The 21,854-nt window shown below is 42.7% G+C and overlaps 1 protein-coding gene across 1 annotated transcript in view; it reads right to left on the bottom strand.

Annotated features, from left to right (window-relative positions):
- The window catches only part of UBE2O (ubiquitin conjugating enzyme E2 O), a 92,147-nt gene extending 73,425 nt beyond the window's left edge, over nucleotides 1-18,722 (bottom strand). Inside the window, exon 1 of the mRNA XM_074971878.1 lies at nucleotides 18,396-18,722. Within this exon, the coding sequence (XP_074827979.1) occupies nucleotides 18,396-18,722 (327 nt within the window). The remainder of the gene's footprint in view (nucleotides 1-18,395) is intronic.
- Nucleotides 18,723-21,854: the final 3,132 nt, after the last annotated feature.

Raw genomic sequence — 21,854 nt, forward strand, 5'->3', positions numbered from 1 at the left:
GGCAGCTTTAAATGTGACAATCAATTTGAAGCCATTATTTTTCCTCTAATATTGTTTATTATTCTAAATTATAGCATCCTTCTCTTCTGTCTCGAAGTATTTTAGTAATTTCAGAAAGCTATAGCAACAAAAAAGCAAGAAAAACGTAAAACTCAGTCCCCCTCCTCTTCCACCACACACACTGACCACATGGATATTTTTGCAAAGTCCAAGTAACACCTGAAGTGTAGAATGAACCAAGGCTAATTACAAGTCTCATCCTGAAAAAAAAAGAAAAAAGAAAAAAAGAAAATTTAACATCTATAGCCCATCCCACAATGAACCAGTGCGCTCACATGATGAAGGAAAAAATATTTTGGTTAGGAAAAAATGTAAAACCCTAGCACCCATTTTCAGAGAACAATTGTGAAATGATGAATAATTATGGAAAATAATACTGCCTTGAAAAGCACACCATCAGATATTACTGACAATCTGAGCACGCAACGAGACAACGCTTTCATGATTCACAAAAAATCTAGAACTTACCACAAAATAGTGGAATTGGAAAAGTTTAGCTTTCCCCGAGAATATAAGCCATTCTACTATAGGAAATCAATCCATATCCATCAGTACGATGCACAAAAGCATTTTTGGGGAAAGGAACACAGATGCTTCAACTGCATGCAGAGTCCTGCAAATCTGCAGATATCCACTTTACATCCACAGATATCCACACACCATGTTTCCATATCACGGACCAGATGCAGATATAAATTTTGTATCCGCACAGGGCTTTAACTGCATGAAGAAAGTATTTACGTTTCAAAACAGAATCCATAAAGGAAGACTGATAAATAGCTGCATAGTCTGGAAGACCTATGATGCAAAGCAAGGTAACACCCTTGACCTGACAGAACATATAGATGGTCAGCTCCTGCCACATTATACCTTCTCGAACAAACACACTATATGCTGTTTACGCACAATTGACATTTCAGTGGTGTGTCCTCCCCCCACCACCCCTTTGTTAAAATGTATTGATGCCAAGATGGGTTAATGTACTAATGTTTTGCCTCTAAAGGCCAGAGTTTAAATCATGGCTTTTAGGTCATAAATGAAAATACGTGTAACTGTTTCATCCTAGTCCCAGCAGACATTTGTTCATATTGCAAAACCACTGCACAACTTAACATGACAGGCAGTCTCTTCTCCAGAGAGGCCCAGGTTGGGAACAGAAGCAGTGCTGAGAGTCAGGGATGAGTGAGATACAGCAGCAGTGTGTGGGAAGCCTGCCCAGAACAGCATCTGCCCCACAGGGAAGAATATGAAAAATTCCCCACCTTTACCTTGTCCCAGAACAACAAAGTTCACTTGAATACTACTACACTTGAAAGCAGAGTTCACCCAGATGACTGGAAATATATTAGGAAAAATAACCAAAAGGGCATTTGTCCATTGAATTGCCTGATTGCTCACACCGCCTCCTCAATGGCCAAGTGACCCAAAGCCCTACACTCACCTTGATAGCATTTCTCCATTTGGATGCAACGCAATAATTTTGGAACACTGGATCTGATCAATTCCAACCTTTCAGGGAATGTTCTCGGCATCAATGAATGGAACCCTATAAATGCAGCTCTCCCGCAAAGCTCATTGAAAACCTCCAGCACAAACAGAATGTATTATAAAGGTCTTGGAACCTTTCATTCCCATGGCTGTTACATACAGCCATTAAGCCAACACATTGTTTTTGGCATAGAGGAGAGATTGATCTGCAGTACACAGAAGTGAGGCTGGAGGAATTTCTCCTTAGTGCTATTACAAAATGCCCTCACCAATGGCAGAGACTCATGTTTGACAACTTCCAAGTCTCTAGAGAGAGAGGGCTCTTTCCACTGCTTTTGTGACCCCCCTCTGGTCAACTGAATCCATGAACTGCACTTAGCTGGAAACGTACACCATTAAAGCAGCAAAATAGTGATAGTTTTCAGTGGATTTTCTTATGGGATGGCAGCAGGAAGAGGAAGGAGTCAGCCATGTAATCATCACCTCTAGTGGCCAGCCCATTCAGTACTTCCACTGAGTTTCTCACTGCAGTTCTCCTGCCAGCAGGTAGCAACCAGCACTACCCATCAACGACAGATTAAGAGGAGATCAAGGCAAACAAATTAGGAAAAAAAAAGGTAAAAAAGTCAATTTATGTTGATTGCATCTCTCTCTATGTGATGAGCCACATACACCAACTGTACTCCTCCAGACGGGGTGAGTGATCTGTGGTGTATACCATATTGGCTGTTGCTAGGGATCTCAGATACTTTCCGGATTTAGGCAGGTAGGGCTATCACAACCTTTTTGACTGCATCAGCAACTTCTGACGGTCTCTCCCAGGATGTGAACACTCACAAAAAGTCCAGCCTCATTCCATCTGCTTTGTGCTGAATAAGCCCGCTATGGGAGTTCAGAGGTAAGAGTATATTCTCTGTAAAACCGCCTTGCTTTCATGGTCATGCATGCCTTAATCACAAAGACGAATAATCTGAAGAGAAAGCAGCTGCGTGGGACAAAAACAAAAGGAGAAGCCAAAGCATCGTAGTGGAAGAGATTAAATCAAGTCTAAATGCACATTGTGTTTTTTCCATAGGAACACCAATTAAATAACAGAATATGTTGAATTAACAGGACATGGACGCTAATGCCACGTTCACTATGCTAATGTAAGACATAATTCAACTGTGAAAAAATTTAACTATTGTGAAAGAAAGCCAGTAAATTGAGAATTGAGACTAATATACAGGGCTGACTCTTTGGCTTTAACTCATGCCATGGAGAATGGAAAACACAGCCACAGCTTGATTAAGGAAAGGCCAGAACTTTTCCCAAACCTAAAAGCATCAATGCTGAAAGATTTGGACGAGACAGTGTCTCTCAAATTTTTTGCATTTTTCTTCTCTCACCTAATTAAGGAGCTTTAGATATACAAACAAGGATCAGAGTTTCTGAAGAGGTAGCATGTCCCTGTTATTTATTCCATATTAGTTATCAGAGTCCTCCATTCAGGAGCACTGTCTCACAAAATCTATTAGATCATCAAATCGATCCCTCTTGACGATAAAGATATATTACCCTGACAGAAGTGGTGTTGAATACTGAACTGGAAACAACTTGTTCTTAGACAAAAGGAAAAGAAGTGCAGGAAATGGAAGGCTGCACAAGTCCCTGTGGCATCAACTATCTCAATGACTTGAGCTTTATACTTTAAGAGACCAATTCTACTCGGCCTTGCAAGTGCAGAGAGGATGTGAAATGCTATCAAATCAGAATTCTCCATTCATTTATATCCACTGTAGCATTTTACACCCACTTTCCACTGGTATTCAAATTTATACAAGGTGGAAGGCAGCGCAGAATCAGGCATTAAGACTACCCATTATTCACAAGCAAAAAAAAAAAAAAAAAAAAAAATGCAGCCCTTTTCATCATTTTGTTACAGCAAAATAAGCTATCCAGTGCTTAATGCTTTACCACGACAATCACCACAGGGCAGATTTACTTTGTGAACTAAAGGACATCTTGTGCTGATACAGGACAAATTTCTAACCCCACATAAAACTGAACAGAGGAACTTTCTAGTCTGGGAGACCAAAGAGCAGGTGATAAACTAATTCAGCAATACACGTCAGTAGATGTTCTGGGAGAATAGGTGGTTATTGTAAAACAGTACGACCAATACAATAAGCCACTACAAAAAAAAATAAAAATCTGTGTAGCTTTCATGGAAACAGGTTCACAGCTTTGGTGGATATGCAAAGAGACACCAAACATCTTTTAGCTAGGATTAGCAGATTAGTTTGGTATCTTAATTAAACAAATGTATTAAGGTGGTGGTTTAGGATGGAGATGATTACGGTATGGGTAAATATTTGTGCATTGGGTTTGATTATTCTCCCCCACTCTGATGCAGCATGGTACCTCACCAGTTACCCTTGCATTTGGGTAGTCCTTTATGGCTAACTCCCTTCTTTCATCATTTTGCCCTCTCCTTTTTAATTACACCAGAACTAGGAAATGACTGGAGGATAGGGAAGAGGAGTCACACGCAGACCCTCTGCGCGCATCATACCCAAAGATGAGCAGACAAATGAAGAGCACATATGCCAACTATTATTTTCCCAGAATGCCCACTTCACCTACTACAATCCTCTATCAATATTCCAGCTAATTTGCAGCACCTCACACAACCACCACCGAGTATTGGGAAGGTATGAGAGAAAGCAGATTGCTTTTTAGGTATTATCGAATGTTGGACCCAAATCAATCTGACAACATCCCTTTAAAAACCACTGTTTTTGCTAGTCAAGTACAGTTCTAGTAGTTTCTCTGAGCAGTATGGACAGGGTCCCCCCCCGTCCCCCCCCTTTTGAAGAATGCTTGCCAAACCAGGCTACAAACTATGGTTCGGAATAAGAAAATTTCATCTAAGCTTACCTGAAAATTTCCCTTCTTTGAGCAATAAAGGTCCACAGATCCATTGCAATGGATACTTCAGCCAGCTTGCAGCTCAGGGCCAGAACCAGACCTAGACCTGAGAGCCACTGGCAGCAGGGGAATGCCCTGCCCCCTGAAGTTTCTCCCAGTTGAGATAATTTCCACAGCCAGGACCATTCAGATCTACTTTCCCTAACTATAGAATTTGTGTTAAATATACATTGAGGAAAAAAAAGCACAACGATTTCTCTTATTACAAATCATGGGAAATCCCCCCCCCCTGCCCCCCAACAAACAAACCCCAAATCTTTGGATGTCAATTTCCCTCTTTATTCTGGATGATCCATTTGTCTCCGGGGTGGGCTGCATCTGTGCACATCATTACTCAAAGTAAGGACCCAAATTTCGAATTTAGTGAATTTATAGATGATGGCTACATGGCCGATCTCAGTACAGAAGACATGACTACTCTGTCCTGAGTACAATACTGCATCTCAGAGAAAGCTCCCAACTTCAAAAACAGAAAGGGAAGGAGAGATGAGAGGACAAGCTCCCTAAAAGGCAAACGCAGTCCTGGACACCATTGGGAATTGGACTGATAAATGATGAGGCAAAATGTTACGTTGGCTATTTAAAATAAAATGTTGACCTTTCCTTTAGAAAAGCTCTGGCTGAGCTGCCTGATGCTGGGGAGATGGACAGAGCTGCTGGGGGCGGAGAAGACCAGGAAGTCAGGAGGGTGGGGCATTCCCCTGCTGCCCATGACTGACTGGTTTGATTGTGCCCTCACGTGACAAGCAAGCTGAAGAACCCATTGTAACAGATCTGTGGACCTTAGCATGATGAAGAAAATAATAGTGTCCATTCCGGTCAGAGAAGTCATCACAGGTAGGATAGTTATACTTGTGCTTCACCACACTTCCACTCAGGGTTAAGCTCTACCACCAGTTCATTTAACCAGTGACTAAGATAGATTCTTAATACCTCTTGGATTCTATAAAACACCTTGAAGGTATTAAACATCATTCCAGAAGTTAATGGCCTATTACACATTACTGAATAATTTCTAATACAAAATGTTTGAGACAGCCTTCCAAAATTGTCATAGAAGTTTTCTAGACTACATAAAAGCATCCTTGCCTATTCTTTAGCATTGTTCCCATTACCAACCATAATGAGAGTTTACTTGCTAGCCTTAAAAAGTTAATCACAGCAAACGAACAGACCCTTGAAAAGGTGATCTAAGCTCCAGAATCAGTAGGGATAATCCCTAAAACCTGAATGTAGATTGTAATTGTATAGTGGCAACATGCTGCACCTACATAGCATGTGATCCAGTGTGATATGAAAGTCATGGAGGAGGGATAATATGTCCAGAACAGAAGTCTCTGGCTGTGTCTGCACTGAAGATTTTCAAAAAGTTTCCTAAAATGAATACGCTCAGGTGCAGCTTTGCAGGTGTTTTTATTCACATGCTGTTTAACCTGCTTAGAGCAGGTCTAATGAACAGAGTACTTAACACAACAGCAGCCCAACTTCATTAGGGCTCCCAATATCGCTAATACCACCTGACAGAAGTAATGAGCAATGCTGGGAAATTTTTGCCATGTTTCCCAAATGGAGAAATGGCCACAGAGGTCCTGCGATATTAATGTTTGGAAAATGCTTTGAAGTGCAATGTAAGTGTTAAGTTATCATTATCAGCAGAGAAACAGAACCCTATTTCTTAAAACAAAAGTGATTCGTACATACAATCCTCTTTCATTCTCAAGAAAATTATAATAGTGTCTTTTGAAAAGTACGTTAAAAAAAAAAGTCATATTGGAACTAATTTCAGCCCCTCTAGCACGAATGTATTTTACTCTAAGTAGAAGCTTCATCTTCCACTGAATGCGATGGAAATCCTGCCCAGTTACTTTTAATAAAAATGATGAACTAAGCCAGTAGAAAATCCCCTGCTACAATCTAAAGAACAGAATTGACGCCTTCTCTTTTACCTGGCAATTAATTAGCCCTCTTCCCTCCTGGTCTTTGCTTCTCCCTATCTAGCCTCCTTACCAGTCAGAGCCCTGTCCTTCATAAAAGGAGCATCAACATCACAAGCAGCGATAAGAACTTATCACCTAAGCAGTGTTTGATGTGTGCTGAATAAGGAACTGCAAGTGGTGCAATTTTTATGCTATAAAATAGCTGCTGCTTAATGGAGCAATGCCAGAGCCATTTGGTTTCTGTTCATCTCAGAAAAGAGACATGAACGGAGGCTGTGAATGATAGCATTGCAAATGCAAACTGAAGAGTTTTCCCTTTAAAATTTACTACGGGGGGGGGTGGGGGGGGGGAGAGGAGAGAAGCTCAGACTTAACAGGTTTAGTGTGATACTGTTTACTCCCTTCCCCTCCCCAGCTTTCCCACAGTTCCTGATCTTCATGTCTCTGGTTGCTTTTATACTGTGTTCAGCCATTTCATACTGGGCAGTGGCACCCACAACTGTGACAAAGAAAACAAAGGCCATGATTTTTAGAGCTGGAGGCCTAAAACTGGGACTAAATCCACATTTAAGACCCTAAATAAATGGCACAATTTTCAAAAGGGCTCAGCACCCAGCAGCTCCCTGTGATCCCAAAGGGTGGGTGGACACTCACAACCTTCAAAAACTGGGCCACTTGTTTAGGAGCCTAACCTTAGGCACCCAATTTTGAAAGTCTTGGCCAAATGCTGAAAAATACACAAGACAAATGAGCTTTTCAGCTTTGTGTTTATCTGTCCCCAAATAAACCTACACATAATTAATCTGGGGTTACACAAGTGCTGGAAACTAGACACATAAAGGGCAAAAACCTCATAAAAGTCTGCAGGTCCTATAAAGAAAGGTATACAGAGGCCAAAGCAGTATTTTATTTCATTTCTAATTATTCATTTGTTATTAAATGCCAATGCCTGGCCTTGTATAAGACACAGAAGGAGATGAGCTCACTGCCTCAAGTGGCTTACTAGCCAATAAATGTCCCCATTCCAACAGGTTATTACTCCTTTCACTAGAGGATGCCAATAATGCTGAACACAGGAATACTCTTAAGGTATTTAAAGTTAATAGTTTCAGAGTAACAGCCGTGTTACTCTGTATTCACAAAAAGGAGTATTTGTGGCACCTTAGAGACCAACCAATTTACGTAGCTCACGAAAGCTTATGCTCAAATAAATTGGTTAGTCTCTAAGGTGCCACAAGTACTCTTTTTCTTTTTGAAAGTTAATAGTATGTACGTACACTTACCTATGTGCGCCCACAGTGAAAACAAATTAGACATAAAATGGATGATTTCTTTGGAAAAAATCTGTAGTTTTAACAGATTTTTATTATTTTTAAAATCTGACTGTCTTGGCCTTGTGCTTTTAACCTTCCTATTTGTAAGAATGGCTATCTGTGAAAGGAGAAAAAATATTGAATTCAATGCTTACCCAGCATATCTCCTTTAGAGTAGCTAAACTGCACATAACAAAAGCCAAATTTCTACATTCTTCCCCGCTACAAACTGGTTTGTCAGTGTCCAAAATTGATTTGTAGGAGTTACAGAGGTGTCTCTTCCAGTATTTTTATAGAGAAGATTTTCATCCAGTGGTTAAACTTTCAAAGAGAGTTTCACTTTGTCGGATTCTCTGTGGAGCTTGAGCAACGTCTTAAAGCAATGAGCCCGTAACTGCAGTCTGGAGACAAGGCTCAGTACAGCTTTCATTGCAGTACAGACATAGCCAACACACCGTAACTTTGTTATTATTATAGCTTTATGGCCTATTCGTTTCAATGTGCAGCTGGGTTCTGAAGGAAGATCCAAGACAAGCTAAGAGGGGGAAAGCAAACCCAGAAACCAGTTCCGACTCTGCATTCAATTCAGGAATGAAGGTAATCACAGACACACCAAGGACGTTAGATTCCTGTACTACAATACTAAAGAGGCACAGTCGCATCCTGGTTGTGCTTCATGGCTGTCATAGGGACTTTCAGAGTCACCGTGTGAAAATTTCAGCACTGCTGTACTTGAACAAATTTTCACTCAGTTTTTAACTTCCAACTGGTATCCTACTTTCTGACCAGGGTAATTACATGCAGCATAGGAGAAATCCCCCTTCACAGTTTCATGTTAAATCAGGTATTATTTGTCACTTCTTTCCCTGAACTGTTGGAGAATTGTTGTTAAACAACTAACATGCTTTACCCAAGAGGTAGCTGCAGTGATCCTTGCATGTAAAGTTTATAAAGCACTTAGGGTTTAAATGCATTAATCCTTTCAAGAGAAACCTGCCAATCTTGGGGGGGAGGGAAGAAGAATCACATTTTTCTGAAAATGTTGTATATGCCATCATGTGCCACCAATGCCCCTCTGCTATGTATATTGGCCAAACCGGACAGTCACTACACAAAAGAATAAATGGACACAAATCAGACATCAAGAATTGTAACATTCAAAAACCAGTAGGAGAGCACTTCAATCTCCTTGGACACTCAATAACTGACTTAGCAGTGGCCATTCTTCAACAAAAAAACGTCAGAAACAGACTTCAACAAGAAACTGCAGAAGTGGAATTAATTTCCAAACCTGACACCATCAAACTAGGCCTGAATAAAGACTGGGAGTGGCTGGGTCACTACAAAAAGTAATTTTCCCCTCTGTTGATATTCACCCCTTCTTGTCAACTGTTGGGAATGGGCTACATCCACCATGATTGAACTGGCCTCGTTAGCACTGGACCCCCCACTTGGTAAGGCAACTCCCATCTTTTCATGTGCTGTATAATTATGCCTGCCTACTGTATTTTTCACTCCATGCATCTGATGAAGTGGGTTATAGCCCATGAAAGCTTACGCCCAAATAAATTTGTTAGTCTCTAAGGTGCTACAAGGACTCCTCGTTTTTTTTTGCTGATACAGACAAACATGGCTATCCCTCTGAAACCTGTACCTACTATAGTTATCCGTAACCGCCAAGATCACTATAGCTGAAAGAAGTTAGCAGAAACAAACCTTATTTTTTCAGTTTATTTGGTGCATTTGACAGTGCTTTCTTTATAGCCAATTTCGATGTATCCCCTAAATAGTCAGCTTCTCTCTTTCTGAGAATACCATTATAACTAGGGCCCCACCAAATTCACGGCAGTGAAAAACGTATCATGGACCGTGAAATCTGGTCTTTTTTATACTTTTACATTATACTATACAGATTTCATAGGGGAGACCAGCGTTTCTCAAACTGGGGGTCCTGACCCAAAGGAGGGTCATGGGGGGAGGGGTTGGAAGGTTACTGTAGGAGGGTCGTGGTATTGCCACCCTTACTTCTGCGCTGCCTTCAGAGCAAAGTGGTTGGAGAGCTGCAGCTACTGGCCAGGCACCCAGCTCTGGAGGCAGTGCCCTGCCAGCAGCAGCGCAAAAGTAAAGGTGGCAATACCATATAATGCCACCCTTACTTCTGTGCTCCTGCCTTCAGAGTTGGGTCAGGACCCCTATAGTTACACCACCATGAAATTGCTGATTTAAGTATCTAAAAATCATAAATTTCATGATTTCAAAGTCCTATAACAGTGACATTGACCTAAATGGATCATGAATTTGGTATGGCCCTAGTTATAACCATCATCAACAGGAGAGCAGAAAAACCCTTACACATCTCAAAAAGATGGAATTTTAGAAGGACAACAGTATTTAAATTTACATTTATTTGCTATTTAAACTCTGTCAACTTTATTTTTCTATTTTTTATTTTTAAAAGGAGCCTCCTAACAATTATTGTGGTTTCAGAATCACATAATACTATTTTTAAAAGTGTTTTTCTTCCCGCTTTATGACTATGTTAAAGACAGACGTCCACAAGTGGGAGAACAACTGTACTGGAGAAACAGCAAAACTGAATTATACATTCAAATTCTGTCAAATGCACAAAGCAAAACTGAAAAAAATACTCTTGTGTCTTTCAGTTCTAGAAACTGGAAGGGTGTCGTGTAATAATAGGTTCAAAGATTTCAGAGAAGAATGTTGTTTTCTAAGATGATGATGTTCCATTTTAAGAAAAAAGAAGCACATGCTGGGGAGGGAACAGGCAGAGTGGAAACAATGAAGCAGGTTCTTCCTAGCCAGCATTTAAGAAAGGTGTTATCAACCTTCAGAGCCTTTTAAATCCCTCAAGTAATTAAACAGTCAAGTGGGATGAGGCTTTTAGCTTTGCAAATGTCAGTTATTAACATTGCTCCTAGCGCCAACACAGACACCAAACATTAAAATTATGTCTCTTTTCTTTGACGAGAATGGGGATCTGAGGGAGGGATATGGAAAGGTGGTGAAGGGGGAGGAAAACAAGTGAAATCTTGTCCTCAAAAGCATCTGTCAGAAAAATTCTGTTTGAATTCAATGCAGATTCTTCCAGGAGAGATGACAAAATTAAATTTTCAGAGCTGCTTTAAACTGTTTGTCTGCTCTCTGACTTGCATAATGTAAATGAAGGATGATTTCTTATGAGGGTTGCAGCAACAACCTGACTCACGTAGGCAAGTACTTTAATGCTGGACTGGATTTTCATTCTCTTTTCTCGTTGGACATTTAACAAATGTTTAAGTTTTTTTTTATTTTTAATAGATATGGGAACTTAACAAATGGTTGTTATTTTTCAGTTAACTGTAGGTCATGGTGAATGCAGCTGATTTGCTGCAGAATCAGCACTAGAAAAGAGATGCTGCATTTCAATGCATTTCCCTGATGAAAGATTTTATGAATATTAAAAATAAAAATGGATTCAGTTTGCATAATTACGTATGGATTTCTTGGTTTGCCTATAATTCCATCACTTCCATGCACTTCATACTATATTATTTTCCTATCCTTAATGTCTCAAAATAAGTGCTAGCTGTTATTTAAGTGGTTTTGATATTGCAGGCTACACAAGCTTTCATTTTTATTATAAAATACTTGTGATGATCCCCGAGGCCTGGTCTACACTGAAAAGTTTTATCAGCATAGCTACATCAGCCAAAAAAAACTACACCCCGACCACACAGCCATGACCACAGCAGCTATTGAAGAGGGCATCTGTCGACATAGCTAACTTCATTTGGGGATGTGATGTTCGTACACCACAGAAAAAACCCTTCTGTCAGCGAAATTGCATCTACACTATGGGGTTATGCCCGCCTAGTTATGCGGACATAGCTATGCTGTAGCGTAGATACAGCCATAGTCTCCATAGTGTAGACATACCTTTTGTCTATATAACCAGAGTCATATGAATCAAAGTCCTCAACCTGCAGAGCAAAATGGACGATCAAGTCAAGTGCAAATAACTTTGCAGTGGATATTCAGAGGGTTGGAACAGGTTATCCACTAAAGTGAATCAATTTTTCCCAGAACTGCAAAAATTCCAGTAAGCCTTCTCTAACTGCTGTGAATGTAAGGTGGTTCCTACGAAATCCCCAGAGAGACCAACTGAAATGTCAGAGGCAAGAGAGAGTTAGATACAGCTTCCCCTGCTCAATAAAAACCAGTATTAATGGTTTAGGGTATTACATTTGCGTACCACATCAAAACTACAATTCCGCACAGCGATCAGCATTTATTCATGGTGCTTGACAAGAAATCATACTTATGTGACCCAGAACCATCCATCTTTACCTGTTAAAAGCTAAATACTCTACATCTATGAATTTCTAAACAGAAAAACATGCTGGCTGCCTTTGCAGATGGAAGGTTTTGCAGGCTCTTAATTTTTCATCCATCAATCATGGTTATGTATCACATATAAACTCTCTAGCTACGATTAACACCTGACTAACCCATACTGCATAATCTGAATGAGACTGGAGAGAAAAACTGCAAAGCACAGAATGCTGGAAAAACTGCAAAGCACAGAATGCTGGGGGGGAAGGAGGAGGGGGAGAGAAAAGAGGGTTGTTGCACGTTTAGCCTAGAAGAATCACTGGGCACCTTCTCATCATGTTGCCCCTTGCTAATGGATGGCAAGTACATTTTCTACAACTAGCCACATTACTCAGAATTTAGGACGGAGCCCACAAGGGCTGTTCCATACTCTGCAGCCTTAATTCCTACTGAAGCTAATGGGAGTTGATGGCACCCCATAACCTCACAGGACCAGACCATTACCACTGACTCATTTACAGTAAGAAGCACAGATTCCAGCCTGCAGGGATGGATCGCTTGATAAGTTGCCCTGTTCGGTTCACTCCCTCTGAAGCATCTGGCACCGGCCACTGTCGGAAGACAGGATACTGGGCTAGATGGATAGACTAATAGTCTGAACCTGTATGGCCATTCTTATGTATTTGGGTCTCAAAAGATAAGTTTGATATCAACTACAAGAGGGATAAAGAGAAGCGACAGCATAGACTTTCACTAAATAGGAAACTTTTATTCCCCACAGTGCAAATACGGAACCCTGGTAGTTTAAAAGTTTAAATCAAAACAGATAACTAAGGGACAGAATCCAAACAAAAAGAGAAGTTTTGAAATAAATCAGACTCATTTCTTAAAAAAAAAAAAAGTTTTCCTGCCTCATATTCATGACTCAGCATTTGAGGTCAAGCAATTATAGTAATAAATAGTGGGAGGGAACAGGAGAACTGTGTGGGATGGAAGCAGAGCTGGATCTGCAATGAGACTTCAGGGGTAACTAGAGAAAACAACAAGTTATCTGACATTAACAAGGCTGATCAGTCACTGAATTAACACTGAAGAGGCTTGCTGGTTAGGCTTTCTGGATGGAACAGCAGCAACAACAAAAAACTTAGAGCAAATTGCAGTACTAACTCGTTACCTTCACTAGCACCAAAACACAAACTTCCAACACAGTTCTGTCACTGTGCCTTGACCCTGCTGTTCCAGTCCTGGATCCCCAAACATTTTTGCCAAAGCAACTTGATCTGCATCCTCCCAACCTACACAGTAAGGACATGCAGTACCAGTGCTATTCCGAGGCAATAATGAAATGGATTTTTTTTTCCATTGCCAATATGTCATGCTGAGGGGGATAGTTGAAAAACAAACTAGCACTATAGTATTTATCACTTGAGAAAAAAAAAATCTAGAACAGCACTAACCCATCTCCCTTGGCATGAAGGTAGATGCAGTAAGACAGTTGTGTGCCTCTGTTACTACTGATGGAGTAGGCACTGGCTAGTGATTAGGGCATAGAACTGGAAGTCAGGAGATCTGACCTCCTGTGAACTCAACCACTGTGCCTCATTTTCCACACCTAGAGAACAGGAATACCAGGCTTTGTGAAGATCAGAGGGTGAAAAGAGTTTGAGATTCTGGGATGAAAGATAAGAGAAGGGAAAAGTATTTTTTAAATGGATCATAAAGTACCTATTAACATTAAATACCCTTATGCATTTTTGCTCACTACCTTTCCTAAATGCAAATTGGGGGAGAAACTCTTGAAATGAACGTTAGACTGGGTTCAAAGTGTTTACAATTACTTATGCTCAAATTTGTTAGTCTCTAAGGTGCCACAAGTACTCCTGTTCTTTTTGCTAGGAAAGTGGCTGCTGCAACTTTCAGACACGCATTCAGTCAGCAATGGCTCCATCTCCGTAGGATGGCAAATTAAATATAATATACACAGAGCAAGAATTCCAGTCAATGTGAAGACGGTACGTGTGTACCTTAAATCAGCAAGGAGGGCAATTCAGGTTTTGCTACATGATTTTAAGAAAGGGATTTTAGATTTAGGATTTTAAGAACAAGCCAGGACACAGATAAGATGCACGCTCCCAAAACAGCAGATTTTTGGGCTATTCAGCAATGAAGATTTTCAAATGGTTTCAGTGTCTGAGATTACGTGCAGAGGACAGGAAGGCAGGCTTGAAGGGAGCATGAAGAGGTAAAATATAAAAATCTGGAGTGAATGCCAGAGTCTATGCCACCAGAGAAGAACCTTGCTACTGATACTATTCATGGAACCAATTTAGGAAAATAAACTTATTTTGATTCCTAAATATGGAATAAGCAAGCTTAATGTACTTGTTCCAATGGTGGGGCCAAAGGGTCTTCATCCATTACCACAGATCCTAAATTTACACTCTGTTGTAAGAGGATAATTTTATTAAACTTTGTATTAATACAGGCAATCATTTAAATCCAAGCTAACATTGGTCTGCAACATTTACTCTCACAAAATATAAGCACAGGAAAGCCAAAAAGCTAGCTAGGATCAAGAATGGAAAAGATTAGCTTGTTATCACTGTCCATTCCCTAACATATTAGGGAGATTTACTTTTAATCTGATGACGTAGCTTTAGAAGGACAAGTTAGGATAGGCTTCTAATTCAGGTTGCCTGGTTATGTAGCTTAGAGAAAAGCATTGGAACTTTCCACATTTGCATAAAAAGTTAGTGGTTATTTATTTTCTGCTATCCTTATACGTTGCTACAATAGCCTTTTCTGGATTTCAGCCCTCTTTGGTGCTAAATGCGTGCACTTGCCAGTAATAATATTTTACGCTGAAAGAGCTCCTATCTAAAGATCTTAAAGTGCTTTACACACATCGATGAATTAAGCCTCACAACACCTGTGTGAGGTAGAGGAGTGTCCACATTTCCACATAAGGACACTGAGGCATAAACCAAAAACATTTCTACATGCTAGGGTAATGCACTATGGGGGCATGATTTCTCAAGCATACTAACACACTGTGCATTAATCCGACCATTTGGCCCCTGCTACTGCCCATTAAAAGTTCCCTAGTGCACTTTTATGTAGTGTTTCAGAGTAGCAGCCGTGTTAGTCTGTATTCGCAAAAAGAAAAGGAGTACTTGTGGCACCTTAGAGACTAACCAATTTATCTGAGCATAAGCTTTTGCATCCGATGAAGTGAGCTGTAGCTCACAAAAGCTTATGCTCAAATAAATTGGTTAGTCTCTAAGGTGCCACAAGTACTCCTTTTCTTTTATGTAGTGCTGTTTCAAACACCTCCCTAGTGTTCACGGCTACTGCATGTAGACAAGCCCCAAGTGACTTGTTCATGGTCGTAAGTGGTCAATGGCAGAGCTAGAAAAAAGAATCCAGTCTGTTGACTCTAAGCCTTGAGACTATCTCTAGTCCCTCTCCATTGCAAAACTGACTAATAGTAAGAAAAAGTAAAAAGAATGAGTACTTGTGGCACCTTAGAGACTAACAAGTTTATTTGAGCATAAGCTCATAAGAAAAGTAGGCTTTCAAAAGAACTGGGAGGAGAGTGGAAAAGAATTTTAATCTCAAATCCATGATTTAATTTTACCAGGCTTTAGGTAATCAAGTCAAATACTTTCCAAGAAAGTGAAATTTATAATCTCACAGCTAGAGGTACCTTTGCAAGAGTCAGACTCAAAGTTGTATTAAAAAATAGATACCCTTGCCTACAGTTGGTTACTAACACCATAAACTATTAAAATGTCAATTAATGTTCTCCTCCCAGCCACAATTATGTGGCGTTTAGATTTTGCATCTCTCTTATCTTAGACAACGAAAAAGAGTTGATGTGTCAGTTTAACATTTCGGTTCTCACCTATTAACAGTGCAATGGTTAAGTCAGAAGAAATACTGGGAAGATTATTTAAAAAACTGTTTTAGCAAAAAAAAAAAAAAACTTATTTCATGGCTATACTTCTACTGGCCTCAGGTTTTTGTAAGATACTGTTTTTAACTAAAATTAAATTTCAGTCCATCTTGTACTTGACATTCCCATCAATTGTGTCATTGGGGCAGATTTTCAAATGGAAAGTCAATAGGACAATTTAGGCACTTCTGCCTCTTGTACCCTAACTGAAGTTATATGACTATAAAAGGGAAAGGAAAGGAGCTACTCATTTAAGTGGTCTCCTTTGAATTCTGTTACATTCAGGACTTCTGTGTTTTCCATATTGCAATGTGATATAATATGAAATCTATAATATGAAATCTGTTGAAAATATAACATGTTGAAATCTGAGAGCTTAATGTTAGACTCCTAAATCCATATTTACACACTCCAAGAGCCCTGCTTTAGGAGCTTCCGAATGAATTTGAAAGGTTAACTTTAGGAACCAAATTTAAAAATTTTGGCTGAAGATTTTATTTGAAAAGCAATCATCATCACTTAAGGACCACAAATCCAAAATGAGGGTTTTGGATTTTTTTTTAAAAAGAGATATTGTGAATATATCTTATTCATTTTTCATATATTTTAAACAAGATTCAACATGCCTAGTGACAATACAATCTACATTTGGTTCTACTTATTAGTGTTGTGATATCTACTGAATTACAAATGCATTGCTTTCTTCAACAGACTTCTGTTGCATGACTTTTGAGGAGGCGGGTAAAAGATTGTGCTAAGAGACTCATATCTTCACTTACCACCATAAAATAGCACACAGCCTCTTTCTGTTTCACACAGGCCTTCTGTTCTGTGAGACACCCATTCATCCCAGGCCCCTTTGTATTATGTTAGAGTGCCCTCTCTCTCTTTTGTCTCCTATGTATTATCAGTCACTGTGCGTAAAACCCAGCAGTAGACTAACTTTGGGAAGTGGGAGTACTCTAAACCAGACCTCAAACACTCGCACCTTGCAGCCTTTGAACTATAATGCAAGGTCACAAATTAACATGTGCATGACTGATAGGAATAATCATTCAGAAAAAAAAGAAAACGAGTACTTGGGACACCTTAGAGACTAACCAATTTATTTGAGCATGCTCAAATAAATTGGTTAGTCTCTAAGGTGCCCCAAGTACTCGGTTTTTTTTTGCGAATACAGACTAACACGGCTGTTACTCTGAAATCAGAAAAAAAAGTGCAAATCTATTAATTCACTTCATGTCTGTACACCACTATGTCACATTGAAATCTTTCACTGTCCAAAGCTATTGTACTTAGCAGTTAACTCCCCTATGTTGAGGTTTTTAAAAAAATACCTAGTGCACCCACTTCTCCCCAAAGAACACAGAATCTATTACAGGGCACTGTTTAATTCACCTTCACAGACAATGGCCTTTACCAGTTTTCTGGACTTTTTAGGATTATTTTAAAATTAAACCAAAATCCAAATGAGTAAGCTATATTTTGATCTCCTCTATGCAGGTAAGAGCCGTATCCTCTCCAGGTTAGAGAGGCAAGGAGATTTAATTACTACCTTTAAAGCCTCCTGAAAGACGGGAAATATATTTCAACCCCAACAAAATTAGCATACGTAAGAGGCCAATGAAACTTTCAACAGGAGAGAACAGATTACAGTAATAAGGAATAATAACAATCCCATCCCAAAGTGCCTCTTGATATTAGGAATAATTGCAGGATACGTTTTCCCATTAAGAGACAGCTGTGCCCTTGGTATCTTACCATCTGCATAACCCCACAGGCGAGCGTGACAATTGGTGTATAAGGCCCCTGCCCCTAGGAAGTCACAATCCCTTTGTTGTTACCACTGGTGTCCCTGTGCAGAGTATGCTATGCAAAGACTGTATTGGCAAATGCCACGAGCGCACAGGAGCTGGAACTAGGGGTGCTGCCGCACCTGCTGGCTTGAAGTGGTTTCCATCACCTACAGGGGGGTTACCATTTGGTTCAATGGTAACCCCGACCGTACACACTGTTCCAGCGCCCCTGCATGAGCGGACGCCTGTGGGGCCGGGGGGCGCACATGACCGAGGAGCTCCACGGAGCCGCCCAGGGTAGGGCCGATGATGGTGGCGAGGAAATCTCCCTCCTGCCACCGACAGCCCCGGGAAGCCGGCGCAGAGGTCCGGGAAGCGGGGATCCCCGAGCGGGCCGCGGCGGGCAGGGTGGCAGCGCTCCCACGCGCGGGGTGCAGCCTGCCGGGCCAGGCCCCGGGCTGCACCGTTTCCACGCGGGGGGGGGGGGGGCAGCCCGGGGGGGGGGGGCGCGGCAGCCCCTCGCCCACGCAGGGGAGCCGCTCACCTTGGTCTCCTTGACGTGCTGCTTGATGCCCTCCGGGTACCACTGGACCCGCACGTAGCCGCGACGCAGGGGGCTGGCCCGGCTCTCCTCGGCCCCGCCAGCCCCGGGGCCCCCGCACTCCGAGCCCCCCGAGCTGCCGGCCCCGGCGCCGCGGCCGCCCTCGTCCTCCTCCGAGTCGGAGTCCTCGCCGTGGATGAGGCGCACCAGGCCGAAGCGCACCGAGCCCCGGTAGCGGCCCGACACCAGGTCGTGAGAGAAGAGCAGGCGCTGCGAGCCGCCGGCCGGGGCGGCGGGCGCCGGGGCCGGCTCTGCGGGCTGGTCCGCCATGGCGCTCGGGCAGCGGCGCGGGCAGGGCGAGCGAGCGAGCGGCCGCCGGCAGCGGCGGAGGGAGGGAGGAGGAGGAGGAGGAGGCAGCCCGGGCCGAGGCGCAGTCACTGCCCGGGGGGCGGGGTCCGGCAGCTCGGCCCCGCCCCCCGCCGGGGAGCCGGATGCGGCGAGAGGGGGCAGGGCGGGGGGAGGAGGAGGAGAAATAAGGGGCGAGGAGGAAAGGGACGGGAGCCGGGGGACAGAGGAAAGGGGATGGAGCGGGAAAGGAAAAGGGTAGGAGCCGGGAGGAGTGAAGGGAAAGAGTGGGAAGGAGAGGAGAGGAGGGAAGATAGATGATGGTGCTGTCCAAACAGCTAATTAAGCCTCTCCTCCGCCTTCCCGGGGATTAATTATTAATAATTATCTCTAGAGGCCCCAACCAAGACTGAAGCCCCCTTGTGCTAGATGCTGTGTGTACGCGGGGTGAGAGACCGTGCCTGGCCTGAAAGAGTTCACCCTCTGAAAGACAGGCAAAGGGCAGGAAGGGAAGCAAAGGCCTGAAGCGACTTGTCTAAGGTGACACAGCACGTCAGTGGCAGAGGCAGGACTAGAACCCAGGCCTCTTAGTCACCAACCCCATGAGCAAGGCCTCAAAACCATGCTGATCATCATCTCGTTTCCAGAGGCCAAGGCACCCAGCACACAAAGTTTAAATGCATTCCAGTGAAACTGAGTGACTCTAGCTTTAGGGTCTACTTCAAAGTGCCCATTTCCTCCTCTCCTTGCCCCGCAGCTCCTCAGGGAAGCAGCACTTATACCTTTTGGCTTCAGAGGCATTTTTGTGCTTTCCCTAATTCAGTGTTCTTAAGATTTTGTTTCAAGCAGGAAAAGGGCCTCAGCTAAGTTGTCAAGGGAGCAGCTCTGGGTCTTTTTATCCTGCCCCTTTGGTCCCTGGGTATCTGTGGCATCACCTTGCAGCCCCATTGTAAGGCTGTACAGACTCAGATGTTGATGCTCCATCTGTATATATATGGCACTGAATGGAAAAGGAAATAAAAAAGACAGGCAACACAAAACCAGAAACGAAATAGGATGGGAATGTGAGACATGGGCAGGTAGGTGTATCTATGTCCTCCGCCCCGCTCACCTTTCTAGCCCTTTCCTGGTGAGTCCTGCCGTGTACCAGCATACTGTGCTCTCCTACCTATGAGACTAGCCGCTTCTTGCTGCTGGCCCACCACTATGCAAAGAGCTCCTCTGGGCACCCTATCCATCCTTCTCCACTATCAGCCTGATCTCCTGATGTGCAGCTTCCCTACCTCTGCTGATTCCCAGCCCACCGACAGCAGGGGAGGTGGGATCAGTCAGGGCTCTACAATCTTCAGCCCCCAACTAAAACCCCTCCAACGCATTATCAAGGATCTACAACCTATCCTGAAGGATGACCCAACACTCTCACAAATCTTGGGAGACAGGCCAGTCCTTGCCTACAGACAGCCCCCCAACCTGAAGCGAATACTCACCAGCAACCACACACCACACAACAGAACCACTAACCCAGGAACCTATCCTTGCAACAAAGCCCGTTGCCAACTGTGCCCACATATCTATTCACGGGACACCATCACAGGGCCTAATAACATCAGCCACGCTATCAGAGGCTCGTTCACCTGCACATCTACCAATGTGATATATGCCATCATGTGCCAGCAATGCCCCTCTGCCATGTACATTGGTCAAACTGGACAGTCTCTACGTAAAAGAATAAATGGACACAAATCAGACGTCAAGAATTATAACATTCATAAACCAGTCAGAGAACACTTCAATCTCTCTGGTCACGCCATTACAGACATGAAAGTTGCGATATTACAACAGAAAAACTTAAAATCCAGACTCCAGCGAGAGACTGCTGAATTGGAATTCATTTGCAAATTGGATACAATTAACTTCCGCTTGAATAGAGACTGGGCGTGGCTAAGTCATTATGCAAGGTAACCTATTTCCCCTTGTTTTTTCCTCCCCCAGACGTTCTTGTTAAACCCTGGATTTGTGCTGGAAATGGCCCACCTTGATTATCATACACATTGTAAGGAGAGTCATCACTTTAGATAAGCTATTACCAACAGGACAGTGGGTTTGTGGAGTGGGTTTTTGTGTGTGTTGGGGGGGGGGGGGGAACCTGGATTTGTGCTGGAAATGGCCCACCTTGATTATCATACACATTGTAAGGAGAGTGATCACTTTAGATAAGCTATTACCAACAGGAGAGTGTTTTTTGGAGGAGGGGGGGTGTTGGGGGGAGGGGAGAAAACCTGGATTTGTGCTGGAAATGGCCCACCTTGATTATCATACACATTGTAAGGAGAATGATCACTTTACATAAGCTATTACCAGCAGGAGAGTGGGGTGGGGGGAGAGAAAACCTTTTGTAGTGATAACCATCCATTTTTTCATGGTTTGTGTGTATAAAAATGTCTTCTGTACTTTCCACAGTATGCATCCGATGAAGTGGGCTGTAGCTCACGAAAGCTTATGCTCAGATAAATTGGTTAGTCTCTAAGGTGCCACAAGTACTCCTTTTCTTTTTGCAAATACAGACTAACACGGCTGTTACTCTGAAACCTGGCTCTACAATCCTTTTCCTCTTCTCACCCCTCCTCTCTGCATACCGTTGTAGAGTCAGTGCCCCATCTGCTCCACTAAGCAGGCTTTCTTGTGATCTGTGGCTGGCTGGTGTGTTGTGCCTCTGGTGCACCCAACTCTTGGGCTTGGCCTGCTGGACTATAGCTACTCTGCTCCAAATCGCTGTGAGCTCCTGACAGCAGTACTCTAGGACGTGCGTGACTGACTCTGGGTCTCTCTGGGAGCAGCTTTACGGGTTACGTTTGAGCTATCAAGCACTAAACAGCTTGGGACTTTCCTGCTTGAGAGCCTGCCTCTCTCCATGAGCATTACTGCCACTGATACGCTAATGGAGGTGGGCAAGCCGGATCAGACACAAGTTAACTGCGGGAGCTCCCAGCAGGGTGTTCCCCAGGAGGAGCCCTCACCTTTGGAATTTACTCTGTACATTGAGCTGCAGTATCCCACATCTGTTGACCCTCAGCAGCACTGTGAAGTTTATCTGGGTTTGGGGGAGAAAGGGGATTG

This window comes from Natator depressus, chromosome 14, assembly GCF_965152275.1.
Source record: "Natator depressus isolate rNatDep1 chromosome 14, rNatDep2.hap1, whole genome shotgun sequence".
Taxonomy (NCBI): domain Eukaryota; kingdom Metazoa; phylum Chordata; order Testudines; family Cheloniidae; genus Natator; species Natator depressus.